Below are 18,800 nucleotides of genomic sequence, written 5' to 3'. Positions count from 1 at the left end.
TAGATGTCAAGAGAAAAGGATAGGAACAGCGTGATATGTAATTATACCACCTTTCATTTAACCCAGGACATTGAAAATATAAAAGCTCCCAAATTTAAAATATCCATTTTTCTTCCAAAAGAAGTTTCTAAGTGTAAACAAATGGTGTATTCCCTCAAACCATTATTCCTGTGCTTTCATATGTCATCTCTGCTCTGAAGTGATGTCAAGTTTGTTCTAAATCTATGCTGTTTTTATTAAAGAGGCACTTAAATAGTAAATTTAAACATGTCGGTTAGGGAAGGACAAAGGCTTATTTCACAACTAGCCCACCACTCACAATGCACTTATTCACAACACCTTGTTTTAATAATACAGGATGTGATCCCCCCCATCCCCCAATCCTCCACTCTCAAAGGGTCTGGTGTTACAGATGCTTTTGTAAGACAGTATAGTGTGAGTTGGGTTATTTCTTTTTTTAAATTAATCTTTGTTTTTCCAGGCTTATCACAGAATCCTTGTGGTAAGGAAATTCAAGAAGCCAGCAAGCTTGGCCATTAGTTTATTTGGCAAGTATCTCTGGAGAAGAAAAACTTAAAGCAAACAGAAGTTAAAAGATAAAATTTATTAGGTACATTACACTTTTTAGAATTTGAAGAAAACTTTGCCAGTACATTTAAATAGAACACAAGTACTAATGGGCTACAACAGAAACTTAAAGACACTGAAATACCAGGTTATCTTTCTCAATGTGGAGTCAACCTAGAACTCTGAACCGCCAATGATAAGAATGGCCGTCACCGCTCCAGACTCCCCGAGGCTGCACTGGTGTCCAAATGGATAACTTGTTTTTACCAGTTAACTCCTAAAAAAGAGGATTAGCTCAACAGTTTTAAATTTTCTGTAAATAAATTGGCAGAAATTAACAGCTTCCAAAAGAAGATGAGAAGAAAAATCTTGTGGAGAGCGGTGCTAACAAATAGCGAGATTGCAAAAGGAAAATTAGCAGATGTAATTTCTTGCTATATAAGTGTAACCTCTATGTATTTCAAATGAAGTTTATCAGGTTACGAGGTTATCTGAGTGTTGTAAAAAGCACCTTGGTCTGAAGAGACAAGAGAAATAAAGCCACCCATTACCTTCTGCCAAGCAACTGTTATACTACGGCTTAACACACAATTCAAGGAATCCCTGGAACTAAAAATAAGACCAATTAATATTTTTTAAAACTATGGAAAATGCAGAATACAAAAGCAAACCAATCAGAAGCCTCAAGTCACAGCTTCAAAGAAATAAATTATCCCCTTTAAAGTGTTCTCATCTTTTCCCATTTCGCCTAGAATTCACTACACAGATTAAAAGGTGGGGAACCTTGTTTACACTACAGGAAACATACATGACATTTACCTAAAGCAATTATCATGTAGCTTGAGAGTACAGTATTTGAAACAGTACTAGAAAACATTAGGCACATCCAGCAAATTCAGGCACAATTATTTCTGAAACAGGAAAATTCAATTCAGACAGACATTTATTAAGCGCCTACTATATGTATAAGGCACCACGCTAGGTGTTGGGGACACATAGATATGAAAATGACAGAGTCCCTGCCCTTGGGGAGCTTACAGTCTCTTTGGAACAAGAATGCAAAATAAGTTACTACACACTTGTCACTGTCATTTTCAACATTTATCACTTGATCATCCTGAGCACTAGAGTATCTTGGTAATCATACAAAATTTAAAACATTCATACCAAAAAAAAAAAAAAAAAAAATCCCCACACTTCAAAAATATTGTCTAAAGTATGATGAAAAAAAAAGACAAACTATTCTCCTAGTGTTTTGGAATTATTGATGGATTCACACTCTCCTGGCTCATGTGGTCTCTGGCACCCAGCATTCTGAAGTGATGGAGCTCAGTTAGTTCACACTGCTGTCTTTGGGCCAATTGGCCCCTATGTTACTTACAGTACCTACTGAATTTACTTATTTAACTAAAAGACTAATGAGGTGAGTGAACATGAACTTGGTTTCCAATGGCTTGGCTTAAAATACTTCTAAAGTTTAACAGAACAGAGTTAACGCTTACTCCAGATCGCAAATGGCTCCTTGCCTTTGCACAAAGAAAGGCCGACTTATGGTAGCTTTTCATAGACATCTAAGATTCTCATCAGATTGAACAGACAGAAGGTTAACGTCCCTTTTGAGAAAACTGTCCGAGGTCAAAGATGCCTCTTGCACAGATGAGCCTCAAGATGCTTCCTCACACACACCCTTTATCATTCAGCCTCTACTTTCTCATGAGTTAGGACAAAACAGATGTGGGCCCAGGCCTTAGACTGGGCCCTCACAGCAAATTTTTATTGTCTATTGTCATTTGCAGACAATATAAAAAACCTGGTATGTAGATGACCAAAAGTAAAAGAACCTTTGTTGTCATTTCCTGAGTTTCATTGGGCATTTGACGGTAGTTAGATGGGTGAACAATTGATTGCTAGTAAACTACAATACCAGTCAAGAAAACATTTTCTTTTTTAAGAGAAAAGAATGAATGTTAAGTCACAATGATGAAGTTTATTTTCCTAATCTGCCTCAAAGCCTAGAATTTTGATTTTCTGATAGTTACTACAAGAAACCCAAATTGAAAGAAGGGACAATTTCTTCCCCAAATATTTTTCTCCCCTAAAAACAAAGTTAAAAAAAAAAAAGCCCTCCAAATTCTTGTGGTATATCTAAACTTTTAAACTTTTTCAGTTTCCTGGAGATCCAAAAGGCTGCCATTCAATGCCCATTTAAGGGGATCCCTGAAAATGGTGGTACCAGGCAATTAGACACTCTTAACAAGAACTAATGATTCTTTTTAGTGGGAGAAAGCCCAGAAGCATCTTTGAGGTTATAACACCTAGAGAAACAAATCTAGCATTTAAAAGATTTTTTTCTATGACACAGTAAACAGAATCACTGGGTTTCTTCCTTCCCTAGGGTGGGTAACACAACTGAATAAGCACATGACCCTCACCCTGAACATTCTTCCTCCTGACTACTCTAACCTTATAGTTGTAAACCTTGAAGTAGGTCTGTTATAAAGATAGTCTTCACATGAAAGATAATTTCAAACTTGCATTTGGCAAGTACAAAAATGCTTTAAGAGATAAAATACATTCTCTTTTATTTTATTTCACTGGGGTCCACACAAAATTCTCCTGACTTTCCTTGACCATGACAGATGGCTAAGAATGATTTATGTATAAGCGTGCGTGTGTGTGTCCACATGAGCAACAGCTATGAAAAAAAAAACCTCAACTGCACAAAAAAAGTATGAATGCAATCTGTGCTTTAATCTAAGTAGTACTTTGAATGTCTATACCAATTGGCAGCAATTCACTAATTGAGGATGACATAATACTAGGACACTTCAAAGACTAAGTTGGGTCACTTTACCTTACCTCAAAAATAACAACTTCATCTAAATTCACTGGGAAAAAAAATACAAATTTTTGATAGTCTTTTAGTTGCTAGTATGGAAAATGACTTGTACATTACATAGTTTCAGGCATTGATCAAGGAGAAAGAAATCACACACTGGTAGGAGCTTGAAACGCTCTCTACCTTTAAGATGCAGATCTTGTTCCTTACAATGTCGTGTCATGTTTATTACTAGAGTCGGCGCACAAATTTAAAGATGACTGCATAATAGTAACAAAATCCAAGTAAACAGATCATACACAAAAGACAAAGAGGCTAGACCACAGAAGTCATTTATCCGGAGAAAACCATTTCTGTATCAAGTGCCTTTATTTACAAATGGGCACCAATTTACAAATACAGATAAAAAATGCAAATAAATCCCTGTATTGCTACCTTTGATATTATATACACAAGAAATTATACAGCAGTTTAGTACAAGCAGAAGTTCTTTGCTAGAATATGAGGGTACATATATCCCCTAATTTCAGCTTAAAAGCTTCCTGTTTTAACTCAGGCTAAGAGACTATTCCACATTTAATTTTTCCAATATTCCAATGCCTATTTCAAGGCATCATGTGATCTGAGAAGCATCCTACAGACTTCCAGGAACTTTTGTTTGTTTGGGTGGTCTTTCCTCTGACATATCTGCAGGGTTTTCCTTTGTATAACAAAAAGATGCACAGGGATTCAGGATCTAGCTAAGTATGAAAGAGCAGGATGTGAAAAACAAATGTTGCACTCTCCTAAAATAAGTGCAACAGCCTTGCTGTTTGCTTTCTGATAATAACTCTATGGGTATCACCAGATACAACATAGCTCCCTATCATTTCAAGTTTGAGAAGCTAAGTTACATTGACACAGAAATGAAAAAGAATCACTTGGAACAGAGATCCTTAAAGGTGCCTCAGAAATGCAACATTATCACCTTTCCTTCAGTGAAAGCTAATGGGAGATTAATGAAGCAGCACTGGAGGAGGAGATCCGGTTTGTCAGGAAGCAGATACTTCTAACCAATGATGGGTAGAAAAGATACATAAAGATGGTACTGACCCTTAAATCAACGTGAAAGGTCGTCTTTTTTTTTTTAAGCTAGGTATGAAAACATGACCCACTACCATGGATGGTCCCTGAATTTGAATTCTAAAAAGGAGCTTTCCCCTCATGGGAGTGGCAATTCTTTGTAGTTAATGAAGATCCCCCCTGAGATCCCTAGATTCCCCCATTCAGAAGCCGAATCCTCAGCAAATGAAGGCACCCACTTGTGAGATGAAAGCAATTCTTGACCATGTAGGCTCGCTTCAGAGAAATGAACAGCTACTCTGGCCTCCAGAGTCTCTCCCAGGGCTAAAAATGGTTAGTCAGTCCAAGAACCACTTACTACACCTCTCCTTGATGAGAGGCACCATGCTATTTTCCTTTCGAGGGTTTCTTATGCTCCAAAATGAACTGGCCTGTGTTTTCTGGCCTTCAGGGATTACCAAGTCTCCCCAAATTATCGTTTTCAAAAAAGACCAGTATCTGATCACGATCGCCATGGCGGTTCATCTCAGGCATTTTTCAAACTGAATGAATTACCAAGTTTCCATCCAAAAGAGAAAAAATTTCCACCAATAAAACGTTCCACTTAAAACCTTTCTCGTGATGTAAAAATTTTTTGAAAGAAAGGTTTAAGCACTGAATGAGCCAACGTAGCCAAGCTGAACAAGGAAACCACAGCTAACTTTCCTCTAGAACGAATGTCGCGATTAGGCACATACAGTCTACGGAGAACAGACTTAGAACGAAAAGACTATTCACAGATGGGGCAGCGCCATGTAGAAAGGCAGGTGATAACGAGCCTCAGTCTACACAGCCCCACCAATACCTGTAGAGGTTACCTCCCCTGAAGTTCTTCCTTAGGATAAGAGAGGGAACACACTATCAGATCGCTATCACAAGCCAGAAAAAGAGTGCTAATAACTAGTAAGGCTTTAGACAGTTTATACTATTTACAATTTGGAAACGGGCACTGGGCCCAGGTGAGGGAGGCACGGGAACTCTTCTTTGCATATAACAGGTAAAAAACCCCAAACCGGAAACCTCGAATGTCTGTTTGGGGCTTCTGGAAACATTCCCATTTGTGGTGGAGGCGGCAGTGGCGGCTTCTCCGGGGCTTCCTGGCTTTACAATTTAAAGTACTTCTCGTTGTATCTGTGAATAGTCACGCAGCCATGATAGGACACTGGCCGCGGCATAGCTGCTACTCCGGTGATGATACTAGTGGCAGGATCGTAACAGAGAATTGTGTCTGTCGCTTCTCCATTTTCTCTTCTTCCTCCCAGGATATAGATTTTGCCGTTACACACAGACATGCCACAGTTTTCCTGTTTAATCAAATATGTGGGGAAAAGTGAATAATTATTCAAGTAGTTGCAGCTGGAAGCAGAAATAGTAATAATAAGAAGTAACGATAGCTGGCACTTATTTAGTAACTTAAGTTTGTCAAACATGCTACAATTATTACTCTCTCACTTGACCCATTTTACCGCTGAGGAAACTGAGGGAAAAAGAAGTGAAGTGATTGCTCAGGGTCATACAACTACTAAGAGAATGGATTGGAACTCAAGACTTTCGGACTCTAGGCCTAAGCACTTTGTACTGTGTCTCCCCCACCCCCACCCTTCTAGCTATCACTGTGCTACTTTATTATTAAGTACTTCATCAAAAATTGTGTAATTAAATGGCAATTCTCTAATATTTGTGATAATTATTATTATATATGTGTCTATATGAATATACAACATACAATTTGTTTCTGTCCCAAACAAAATTTAAGAGTTAATTTTCAATATTTAGTCTCAAAGAATATGCTGAAATTTAAACAACACAGCTTCTGGATGTATAAAAGAAAGGGGAATTATATTATAGCATTCACTGAAGAGACACACTCACTAGCAGACCAGTTTTCTATTCCTGAGCAAGACTATTAAATTATTATGTGACATAGGAGAAATTATTACTTTATCTGTACAAATTCAAGATTATCATTTTCTTACTCGGAAGAGGTTAACTATTTAAAATACTAAAAAGAAAAATATGTCTTTCAAATGAACTAGACTATCTGATACTAAGATCATTATATCTTTGTCTATAAGGCTAATTTCATTATATGAAGAAAATGCTTAATTTATAAACAGTAAATGCCAAATGCCAGTTAGATCATGATGGAGGGAAGCTTTTCCTTCCTGTGATTTCCACGCTGCAAAAATTGTACATGAGAACAAGGATATGCTATAAAGTCAGAGACAAGTTTAAATGATCAAAAAAGAAATGCTCTGAGAAAGGAGGAAAAGTGTGGAAAGCATGAAGAGAAGACCTTCCCCCTAACTGTCATTCTTTCTTTAAGCTTTTGGACTTCTGACAAGCCATCATCGTGGTGGGTTTTAGAGAAACCGAGGCAGACGGTGGTTAAGTAACTTGCCCAACTAGGCAGTATCTGAAATCAAATCTTCCTGGAGCTCCATATTCTAAAACCTGTACCACTTAAGTGATCTCTACAAGCACTTAAATCTAGTATGTGTTGTATACATGCATACACACACTCTTACACCATGCGCACATATACATGTACACACAGAGACAAGCATACCCAGATACACACATTCTTTTGGTGTAGACAGCTATGATGTTTAATACAGAGAGACCCTGGATGGACACACGCTGCTTTCTGGGCCAAACTTACAAGTTCATCATTCATCATTTGAGAGATGGCCCAGGAGTGGCCAGAAGGCTAGTGGAGGATAAACCCCATTCTATCTCTCTGTGGTGGGGCTGGAACATCAAAGGGACTTGAGAAGAATCTTTTTAGCTGATTTCACACTCCTCACAATGAGATTTTACTTGTATGGCCATCTTGCTTGGGTGCAGTTGCCTAATAAAGAATCTAGGGGCTGGGGCAGCTAGATGGCACAGTGGATAGAGTACTGGTCCTGAAGTAAGGAGAATCTGAATTCAAATCCTGCCTCAGACACTTAACTCTTCCTAGCTGTGTGACTGTGAAAAAGTCACTTAACCCAATTGCCTCAGGGGAAAAAAAAAAAAAAAAAAAAGAAAGAAAATAGGGGCTAATAAGTGCTTAGTGTAAGCCTAAAAAATTCTGAAGATTATTGGCATAAAAGACTGAGTGGTCAGAGACCCTCAGAAGAAAAGAACTAGAATCCAATCAAATTATTTAAAGTGCTTCATTCTTCCCTGCTTTACTCAAATTATAGCAGTTTATGGCTCTGAAATATGCAAAGGTACTGAGGAATCACATTTCATCAAGCAAAGGCATTTAGTAATTATACTTTATCCTATAAGACTAATTAAAATTATAGCCTACATCTACCCTACATCATACTATAGATTTTTCAGGGTACAACTTACACTTGAAGGCTTTAAACTACTGACAGCCAAAGATATAGTTTAAAAGAGTGGGTGAAATGGATGGCACCACCCGATTCCCCATTCCTCCACATTAGCCGACAGAACCAAGTCATTTGCTCACTATGACTCTCCACTAATATCAGTTTGGCCATAGGGTGGATGGGGGAGGATTGAGGTGGTTCCAGGTAGAAGAGAGGAAGGGGTACAGTACCAAGCACATCTAGGGTAGAGAAAGGGGAAGACTGAGGGTGGAAGAAAGGATGGAAGCAGGGTGCCCAATGGACCGAGCAGGGAGAACCAATACTACACGTGACAGGAGTAGTGGTTGTAGACAGGCCACATTATAGTCAAGACTTTAGGAAGTGAGGGGGGTTGGGAAAAGGGTTGGTCCCCAATAAATGACTTCTGACTAAACCACTGGATCAAGGCTCCTCAGGCTGTGAAAGGGTGAACTGTTCCTCCAAATCACCTCATCAGAACCCGAGATGTTGGAGAGCATCACCTCCCCCAACAACAAAATGACCAGAACCGAAAAAGGTGATAATCATAGTCATCACCCCCGAGCACATCATCAGAGATGAGGTTCTCTGAGACCCTGGATATTGTGGCCCTCTTTTCTTGTAGCAAAATTCTGAGCTGTCAGAATTGACTCAGATTGTTGGAGAGAGCGAAAAAGACACCTTGAAGAATGTAGAAAACGTAAAAAACAAAGGCTATGTGTATTTTTATCTAAGAAAGGGCATGGGTTTTAAATAAACCCTAGAGAAATAGTAATAAGCAGCATAATAACAGCTGCTGACCTTCATACACTGTTTTAAGGTTAAGGTAAGTTACCTGTATTCTTATTTGAGCGCTAAAACTTCACTGAGGCAGGCTCTATGTAACTTCTCCTTTCTCCTCAACCAGGAGTGGGTATAAAATGGAAATAGAGGTTCAGAAAGGTGACATTACTTGTGTGTTCAAAGACATGGAAGAGATGATGGCTGGAGGGAAGAGACAAATCTTGGTCTGCCCTGACTTTGCAAGTTAGAAGTCGGGTCCCCATTTTGAGAGGATTTAAGTAGTGTATTTTAGCCAGATGGCAAGAAGTACAGAGTTTAGTTAAGTTTCATGCATGGAAGGAATCTCGTGGACAAGACAAGAGATGTAGATTAAAAAATAATAAGGATTCTGGACATGGTTGAGAATGCTAATTACCATGAGTTAGTAATTCCTCACTTGGGGAAAGGCTGAATCAGTTACTATATATGAATGTAATGGAATTTTATTGTTTTATATGAAATAAAGAGCAGACTGATTTCAGAAAAGCTTGGAAAGACGTTCATGAACTGATGCTGAGAGAAGTAAGCAGAACCAAGGGAACATTGTACACAGTAACACGAATAGGTGATGATCAACTACAGTGATGCAAGACAATTCCAATAAACTTGGGATGGAAAATACCATCTGCATCCAGAAATAGAGAACTATGGAGACTGAATGTGGATAGTAGTATAGCATAGTATTTTCACCTTCTTGGTTTGTTTGTTTGCTTGTTTTTCTTTCTCATGATTTTTTTCCTCTTTTGATCTGATTTTTCTTGCACAGAATGACAAATATGGAAATACATTTAGAAGAACTGCACATATGTTTAACCTATTATCACGTTAGTTAATGTCTTGGGGAGGGGAAAAGGGGTCAGAAAGGGAGAAAAATTTGGAACACAAGGGTTTGCAAAGGTGAATGTTGAAAACTATCTTTGCATATATTTTGAAAAAATAAAATACTATTAAAAAGTTTAGTTTTTAAAAAAAAGTATGTTATTTCTATCAATGACTTGGACCAAAACACAAATTGAAGGGATAGTTAATTCACTGGCCAATGGCCAATTGAACTGGGAAATGAAGAAATAACAGGCCAGAATGTGGAGCTTATAAGTTGAGATGTAATAGGGAAAAAAACTGTCTTGTACTTGAATCCCCCAAAACAGAGTTGGGGGAAGATAGCTAAAAGTTTCTTCATATGAAAAAGGTAGAAAGTATGGATCTGGGCTTGGGCAAGCTCCTTGAATCAGTTGAATGAGCAGACAATTCAATCAGCTATTTGATTGGAGGCTACACTTAAGAGGATTGAGAGCTATTTTACATTTTTATCCATTTTATAGGCTGCAATTAAATGAAAATGATCTCACAGGATCTGCCAAAGTCAAGCACAGCAGGAGAGAGAAAAATCTGTAAATTCCAGGAGACAACATATAAGGAGAGCCAGGAAAAAAACAAAACAAAACAACCTCAGGTTCTAAATAGGAAGAGACGATTAGAAATTCTAATACAAGAAGAGTAATGGGACCTTTATAAGTAGAGGGCTTTATGACTTGGAAGAAGAAAACAAGTTAGATTTGAGTCTAAACAAAAAAGGATAAATTGTTCTTGAAAAAGAAACAGGAACCATAGAAGGAAGTGATCATTTCATGATGAGAGAGAAAGATAAATAATAAAATAAAATTTGATATTAAGCCTAGATATTGCAGAAAGAAATTTCAAAGGAGAGAAAGTATCCATAGCAACCAAATGGACTACTATTTTTCAGAGAAAGTGATGTAAAAAAAATGATGCTCTGAAACAAAAACAGAAATGATTCTGAAGAGCTGGAAAAGGGCCTGACATGACTGTAGCTCATCGAGCTTGGATGGACCTGTACAGAAGGTGGAAGCAAGAGTAAGCATTTAGGACTGAATACAAATAGGCCTGCACGAAGGGTACCCAGAGGAGTCAAGTCTAAAAAAAGCAGAAGCTGAACGCTAAGGATGCTAACAAAGGGAGATAGATCCTTGGTTATGCTAGGGAAGAAGGAGAATGAAAGAAGGGCATGGACGGGTCTTGGCGGCAGGCAGATGGCTGCCAGGCCTGAGTTTCCAGGAGATATCTGTGGCAGGTGTTGGCATTAGGTAGGCAGACAGGCAGTGGAGATCAGTCACCAATGGCTGCAGCTTGGCAGCTGCAACTCCAGAGCCTGAAGCTTTACCTCTTTTTTCTTAGTTCCAAATGTCCAGGGGTCCTTCCAGGAGACAGAGAATCAGGCCTGGGGTCAGAAAACCTGAATTCAAATCTAGACTCAGACATTTCCTAGTTGTGTGACCCTGGCATGTCACTTTCTCTCTCAACTGTACAACGAACATTCCACCCCCTCCCTCCCAGGATCAAATGAGATAACATACATAAAGGACTTAGCGCATCGTGGGGCCCTTAAGAGGGACCACCTAAATGTCTAGTCCCTTTCCCCTCTTTTGTATGGCACCAAACGAATGAATGAAAAAGAAATTGTGTTACTCCCCAGAGCTCTGGGGCTTGCCCCCATGCAGGGGAAGTGGGTGTCAGTGGTTGTTATGGGCCAGAACTTGAAACAAGGTGCTAAGTCAATGGAATTGATAGAGACAATGGTTATCTAATTTAGCATGGGTTCAGGATTTTTGATTTAATCCTACGAGGAGATGTTAGGGTCTAGAATTTGAAACAAGGTACTAAGTGGAATTGAGGAGACAATGGTTAAATCTAGTTCAGCACTGATTTAATCCTACAACAAATAATGGTTTCCTAGTGATATAATGATTGGTGTTTACTCAGTGTGGGGAATATAAGCTAGAAGCTCTCAGGGACATAAAGACAAGCACACTAGAAGCTCTTGGAGCCAGAGAACTAGGGAAGACAGAGACCATGGGAGCTGTCCTCCTGCCTCTCCCACAGAAACCAAGACACATTCAGGAGGACCTCAAGAAGCTGGCAGAAGCAGCGAAGATAGGACTGGTGGCAGGAGTTTAAGCCCACGGAACCAAGGAGAGAGATAGGCCTCTAAGAAAGCTAACTGGACCCCAGGAAAGGATACAAGAATTGGAAAGAGACAATAAAGGATTTGGACTTTAATCCCTGGCTACATTTGGGGTGATTACTGAACTGAAACGAAGGCTGCCTCCAGAGACCCCAAGGAAACTTCAACAGAGAATATTACGTTTTAGAGAAGAATATTATAAGTAGTGACAAGGAAAATGGGCCCTTCTCCCCAGGGGGTCCTGCCCCAGTGTCAGATGTGGGGGCATGGGCCCACTCTTAGACTGTGTGAGCCTGTCTAGGGACCTTTTTAGAGATGGTGGCTCTGCATTTTGCTTGTGACCCTCTGCAAAGTTTTCTTCAGCAGATAACGGGGATTCTACTTCACTTTAACCTCTGCTTCTAATAGAGTGGAGAGGTTTTCAGTTAGGATTTTTCAAGATATAGTGCCAGGTTTCTTGGGTTTGAGACCATAGAGTTGGAGGGAAATTGAATGATTTTTAAATGAGTTCTCAATGTGTTTCCCAGGGTAGTTGTTTTTGATGAAAATAATAAATGTTTAATGCTTACATAGTGCTTACTGTGTACCAGACACTGTGCTAAGTGCTTAACAATTATTATCTCATTTGATCCTCAAAAGAACCTTCAAAATAGGTGCTATTATGATCCACATTCTACATTTGAGGAAACTGTAGCAGAAAGTGTTTAGGGGTCACACAGAGAGGAAGTATATGGCCAGATTCTGGAGTTTCCACTTCCAGCCTAGAGTTCCTGCCTGCTTTAGCTGTGGGTAGACACCTAGGACTTATTTCTTTTCTACTTCTCCACTCCCTCTGATTTCTTTCCAATATTTCTAATTTCCAATAATTTCTAAAAATTATAATCCTAGAGTCAAATATTTAGTTTTCTTTCCAAAATTTTAACAGCAAGGAGCCTGCCCTCTGGGTAAGGTTTTCCACTTTCTGTTCTAAGTTAATTAAGTTAATTATATCCCTCCAGAGCTCCCTCTTTACTTATAATTCTCTTCATTTTTTCTGTCACTCTTGAGGGCCTTGTGGCAGGGCCGGCCCCAGCTCACTTGTACCGTAAATCTTCTGGATTTACTTCTCAGAGACAACGTCCTAGGAATGGGTATCAAGCCCAGCACACTTGACCCTTCCTGCTCTTTTGGACGAGGAATGAGACCCTGTTTAGAGCCTATGTTCGTTCAGGATGCTGGAAGGTTTTGGATTCCCCATCTGGGGCCTCGTGGATCATTCAGAATCAGAACATGGTGGTCTCCAAGCAGGTAATCCTTCACAACACTGCAGTCTTGCCACCCCCAAAACCATTCCCATCAGGCTCACTGGGATCCAGCTGGATTCCTTGGCGGGAATGTGTGTCTACCTTTCACAGGCCTTCTCCCTGGTACAGAGTCCTGTGAGGGATGGTACCCCCCTTGCTAGATCTTTGGGAGAGTTCATATGCAAGAATGGGGCTCATTTGGGATCTTGCATGTTACCCCCTTTTCCAGAAGTTGTAGCCATAGAATATCAGGAGAGGTAGAGTAGCATCCCCACCCCTTGCCCCCAGTCTGAAGCATCAAGGCCCTTAAGAGGATTTATGTAAGAAATAGATGAATCACAGAGAATAAAAAGGTGGGAATGGGCTGCAAAGTGCAGCCAGAGAAGGTCCCCACAACAGTGACAACAGAGATCCAGCAAAATGGCAAATGTAAGTCTAGAGGAAAGCTAAGTGGGAGAAAAGGCCAATCAAAGTGCTGTAGCGTGAGGCAAACTGGCCCTGAACTAAAGAGTAAGAATGGACAGAAAGGGTCACAGGAAAGGAACCCGGCAGGGAAAGAATCAGTAGGACCGCTAAATTACCTGCTGAGGCTTTTTTATAAGGTGGTCTCGAACTTGTTATTCATGGTACGATAATCAAATGGGGAAAAAAGATGGGGGAGAAATGAATCTGAAGGAGTTTGGTTTCAAACACAGTGACTCTGAAATAATGACACTGAGTTAAAAAACTCCTAAAGGCCCTGAGAAGTCCCAGAATAATGGACCTCAGAGAACTCTCACACATCTCAGAGAAGCAGAATGATTCCGATGAGTTCATCACTTCCCACACTGGCCGTTCCACTGCAGGACACTAAAAAGTATTTCTTAAATTGAAGAAAAATGTGTTTCTCTGCAACTTGTGATGGAGTGCACAGCTAGCTCTTCGCTGTAGTACCACACATTGCTATGCCCCTTCCCATGAGAGTGCTTCAAATATCATCAATTGGACTAGAAGATAGATCTGAAAACTCTGTCTTCGAACATAAATGACATATCAGGGAATATTTTGAGCAAAATTCAAACTTTGAGCATGCTTCTGCAAATTTCCTCAAGAAATATCAAGATAACATATAAAACTGTCCCACTTTACAATAACTCACAAGCTATCACCATTCTGATTCCCATTTCCATGAACTTTTAAGGGCATAATTTTTTGGTACAACTTCTAGTACAGAATCAACTGTTCCTCTGCCACGACCTCTTGCCCAGAGGTGGTTTGTTCAGCACCAGGTCAAGTAGGCAACTGCCCAAAGCCAAGGAGGAACTACTGTCTATTATAGTATGTATGTATTTCTTCAACCATTTAACAAGTATAATTACATGAGTAGTTTTTTAAATTAAGTTCCTACTTTTTTTTCCTTTTTAAATAGGTCATTGATGCAGTTTTTCAGCATTGCTTCCCTAAGCTCACCTCTCTCCTAATTTCTGTGGTCTTTATTGCATGATTTTCCTAACTTGGAGCTTTGTGGAACTCCAATAATGTTATGATGGAACCATTTATGCTATTATGCTTCCTCAATCAAATTTCTTTTCTTCAAGGGCATAATTCCTGACTCATTCACCTATTCCTCACAGAGCTTGGGGTCTTGCTCCATTCTCATCTCCTTTCCTCCCTCCAATATGCTTCAAAAATGGTCCGAGAGTGACAGGGATTCCTGATTAGGACACAGGGGACCCTAAAGTTCCACGTCACTTAACAACATTGGTGCCACCAACTACGGCACCCATGTCTTCTTCATAGTTACCTCGAAGAAGAATCAAAAGGAGAAACAGAGTCTGAATTAAAAATCTGGAAGAATGTGAACATTCAGGAAAAAAGACAAGGAAGAGGAGTCAGCAAAGCAGATAGGGAATAGTCAGAGAGGAAAGAAGCACAGTAGGTGCTCACCAGTAGGTCAGAGGTTTGGGGGAGAAAGAGTTTCAAGAAGGGAACAGCTAGAAACTGGACGCATCATGGAAGGAACCTGGTATTGAGGGAGCAGCAGGATGGATAGCAAGAGTTTTTGTTGTTGCTGATTTTGTTTTAAAAGACAGGATCCGAGTATATTTGTGATGAGAAGAAAGGAAACAAATCAAAAGGGAAGATCCTTTAACTGAAAGAGAAAAAGGTGAGAATTGATGGAGCAGATATCCTCAATCTGAGGAAGATCCTTAACAGGCAAATGGTTTCTCCCAGTCACCCTGTGGATTTGTTTTTATGCATTTAAAAACATGGCTCTGGCTGCCACCTAAGCAGTCCGGGACACCAAAAAGACACAGAGTCCATGGGAGGGCAACAGCAGCAGGGCAGAGGGCAGGGATCAGTTTGAGGGGTTCATCATAACACTTGTAGAGAGGAAAAGAAAGCACACACACTTCTTCAATCAGAGAAGCTTCCTGAAGGAAGTTCCTACAAACCTGCTTGTAGGAAGGTCTGCTCTGCAACACGCAGTATATGGGGGTTGACACTACTAACAAGCGCTGCTTTTAAGATTTTACCTGACGGCTGAACGTATTCTGCACATGCATCCAATAATCTTCCACTGGATCATAACAATAGATGGTCTTGGTGAGCCCGCCAGCAACATAGATCAGGTTATTTAAGGACACAGCTGTTATGCATCTCTTGGCAATGGGGATTGTGGCACGAAGTAACCAAGAGTTGGTTTCAGGATCATAAGACTGAACCTGGTAAGTACAGAAAAACATTTAATTAGGTTCCTGAGTCCTGGATTAACACACATTCACACACCCCACACCACCCACAGAAATGAATTCTTAGCTTCTTTAACCAAAAAAACAAAACAAAACAAAACCACAATTTCAGTCAGACAGTTTAAGACATAAATAATATTTGTTGTATACCAAGATTTGGAGGCATCTCTATATACAGTTTCTCAGGATAATGCTGACAGTCCTCAATTAGAAATGCTGCCAGAGTTGTAGATAATCAATTCACTATTACACATCTACTCCTTTTTCTTTTCTTTGTAAAGAAAAATGGTGTGCTTGTGTGTGTTTATGCATGTGCAAGAAGACTAAGAAAAAGTTTTGTCAGGTATTTTGTAATGTACAGTTTTTTCACAAAATTAAAATCTGACAATCTTTTAAAAGCAGTTTCCTTAAGCAACTACAAGACACTTGACTCTTAAATCTGCCACTCTTCAGAGGAACGCTGCTCTCTAAAGAGTGCTAAAGGTAGGCAGCAGTTATCTGGGTCCAGCCATTGCACTGTCTAGATGACTGTACTCTGGTTATATTATATTCAACTAACAATTCTCCCCCCCAACAAATGACACGAATATCATTTAGCTCTTGCTCAACCTGCTTGCTGAAAGATCCCTTCTGCCAGGAGAAGCACATAGTTTTCCAAGGTGTCCAGTTTCTCCTCCAAGTTTCTTTTGCTCTGTCCTCCCCCTTCTAAAATTCCTTAGAGTACTTACTCTGCAGGCTATTTGCTCCCTTGTCTGCAGACTACGTTAAACAGCCAACCTGTTGCTTGAAGATATATTTTGGATTTTGTGAGCTCTACAGAAAAACTCCGACAACATTTTTAAAAAGGATTTTTGCATAGCCCCACTCCAAAAATTTTGACTGGCAAGCTGCTGGAGATGGAAGAGACAATACATGTCACTCACTATTCGATGGGTGACTCCTCTGTGGAGAATTTAAGGAAGAGACATGGATGAGAGGCCCCCACCAAGAAAGAGGAGAAGCATTGTGTTGAAGCCCCAGAGCTATCCAAGCTACAGCTAATTACTGACACAACTTAGAAAGGAGGAATTTCACTGATGATAGGGAGCTAGACCACGGAGGCTCCTTACCTTGTCTGAGCAAGTGTTATCATCGGGCCCGCCACCAATCACAAACAGCTTGCCCACACAACTGGCCACGGCTGGAGAGCTCACTGCTTCCTTGAGGGGAGCTACTTCAGTCCAACGATTGGAGAATGAATCATAACACTCCACGCTGCTGAGTCTGTTCTGGCCATCATAACCTCCAACAACATAGACCTATATTTACAGCACACAGACATGATTTGCCTTAGTTTGCTCTTAAGTTTGGGCAAAAGCCTCTACTCTGATTAATTACATATAATGAATCGATTTTTCCCCTTGGAAAACTCTTAATGATGAAGGATCGATGATTACAGTAAGTTTAGTTTAAATATTTAAATTAAAAGTCACTTCATATTATTTTAAGATGTTTTATCAATAACTTTTGTTTTTATATCACCTCCACATCTGCTATCAAATAACATTTTTTGGTATCCTCTGAACCATCTGCAAGACCTAGCACAGAGAAAAGACTTACTAAATTTTTGATTTAAAAACCTAGCACTTCTGAGATAAATTAACTGCCCTCACCCCCCGCCCCCCATGGCATTTCAGACTTTCACAATCTGACCCCTTTCATCTTTATTTCACATTAACCTCCTTCATGCATTTTATGTTCAACTAAATGTTTCGTACTCCCAAATCTATTCCCATTTGCCCAAACCTGCTGCTTTCCTTGCAATTTTCTTCTTCCTTATCTCTTTACCCTATAAGGACTCTTCTTCCTTCCCTATAAGGCTCAGCTCAGGTACCATTTTATCCCAGAAGTCTTCTCTGATTTCCCAAATGGTTAATATTCTCTACCTTCTGAAACATACATATATATACTTATCTGTGTAAATGTTGGGTCCCCAAGTATACTCTCAGCTCTTTGGGGGCAAGAACTGTAGTTTATACTTTATATCTATCTCCTAGACTATCATGTTGTGTGGCACAGACTAAGGATTTACCACGTGTTGAGAGTGAATTTAAATTATATTTTGGTTAGGGAAAGGGAGATGGGATTTGACTAATAACAGGTATGAATCTGTGTATATAATGCATCTTACATTCTGATGGGGAAAAAATCTCAGGTAAAAGGCTTGAAATGTGGAAGATGAGGAAAGTACTCATGGGGGTCTGGAAATGAGACCTGGCCTGAAAACTCTCAGCACAGCTAGAAAGGGAGCAACCATAAAGGTGGAAGACTTTACAATGGGGGACCCTGGGGGTGAAAGGAGCTTCAGAATAAAGGGCTGGGGCATGGGAGAGGAAATCCCGAGGGCAGCATGGATGGAGCAGCCTCAGGGCCACTGATGAATTTGGATGAACTTCATTGGAAAAGGAAAAAGTTTCAGCAGTTCTCACCAGTCCAAGGGAAATAGTTCCAAGTCTATAGCACAGTAAGCTGGGGAGAGGGACATAGCTCCTGAAAAATATTTCTTCTGTAGTGGTCATAATGAGTTCATTATGGGAGACATTGGTTTCAAATAACCAACAAGACTTCTTAGGGTTGATAACTTAGAATTACAGAAACAGAGGGACTAGAAAAAATTTGAAAAAAATCTCTTTTGAAGTTGAACCATGTCAAAGATTCCAGCAAAATTTATCTAAGAAAAGCCATTCCAGGTGATACTGATCACTGTCACCAGGGGTCGAGCCCCACCATATTTGTAGGCCATGTGACAGGGCTCAGTCACGGACCCTTTTCTGGTTTTGGAATTGTGATCCAGAAGATTCTGCAGAACAGAGAAAAGGGCCCATCTCCTTTGGTCTTTGTGGCTATGATTGCAGGGAGGATTAGAACTGCCAGTTTTCAGGATACCGAAGAAGCTCCAGTTTTGTGCAAATTTTCCTGATCAGGTCACTCAGAGCAGATTTGAAGACTTTGTGCTGTCCTGAGGTTTCCTGAAATATAAATCTATAGGACCTACAGGGCAAGTGAGTTTTACTTGAGGTCAGGCCAGCTTGATGCAGTCACAAGATGGGAGTACAAATTGGGTACATGAAATTTTCATCTTTCTTAACA

General features: G+C 39.9%; 1 protein-coding gene across 7 annotated transcripts in view; it reads right to left on the bottom strand.

Annotated features, from left to right (window-relative positions):
• Window positions 1-585: 585 nt before the first annotated feature.
• The window catches only part of KLHL24 (kelch like family member 24), a 45,537-nt gene continuing 27,322 nt past the window's right edge, over window positions 586-18,800 (bottom strand). For all 7 annotated transcript variants that reach the window (XM_051991837.1, XM_051991840.1, XM_051991838.1 and 4 more), the window contains 3 exons: window positions 16,781-16,969; window positions 15,456-15,644; window positions 586-5,811 (listed from right to left, as the gene is read on the bottom strand). In XM_051991837.1, the coding sequence (XP_051847797.1) occupies window positions 5,611-5,811; window positions 15,456-15,644; window positions 16,781-16,969 (579 nt within the window). In that variant the 3' untranslated portion in view covers window positions 586-5,610. The remainder of the gene's footprint in view (window positions 5,812-15,455; window positions 15,645-16,780; window positions 16,970-18,800) is intronic.

The sequence above is a fragment of the Antechinus flavipes genome, chromosome 4, assembly GCF_016432865.1.
Source record: "Antechinus flavipes isolate AdamAnt ecotype Samford, QLD, Australia chromosome 4, AdamAnt_v2, whole genome shotgun sequence".
Classification (NCBI taxonomy): Eukaryota; Metazoa; Chordata; class Mammalia; order Dasyuromorphia; family Dasyuridae; genus Antechinus; species Antechinus flavipes.
Note: the sequence above shows the minus strand (reverse complement) of the source record. Positions and strands in the feature narration are given on the sequence as shown.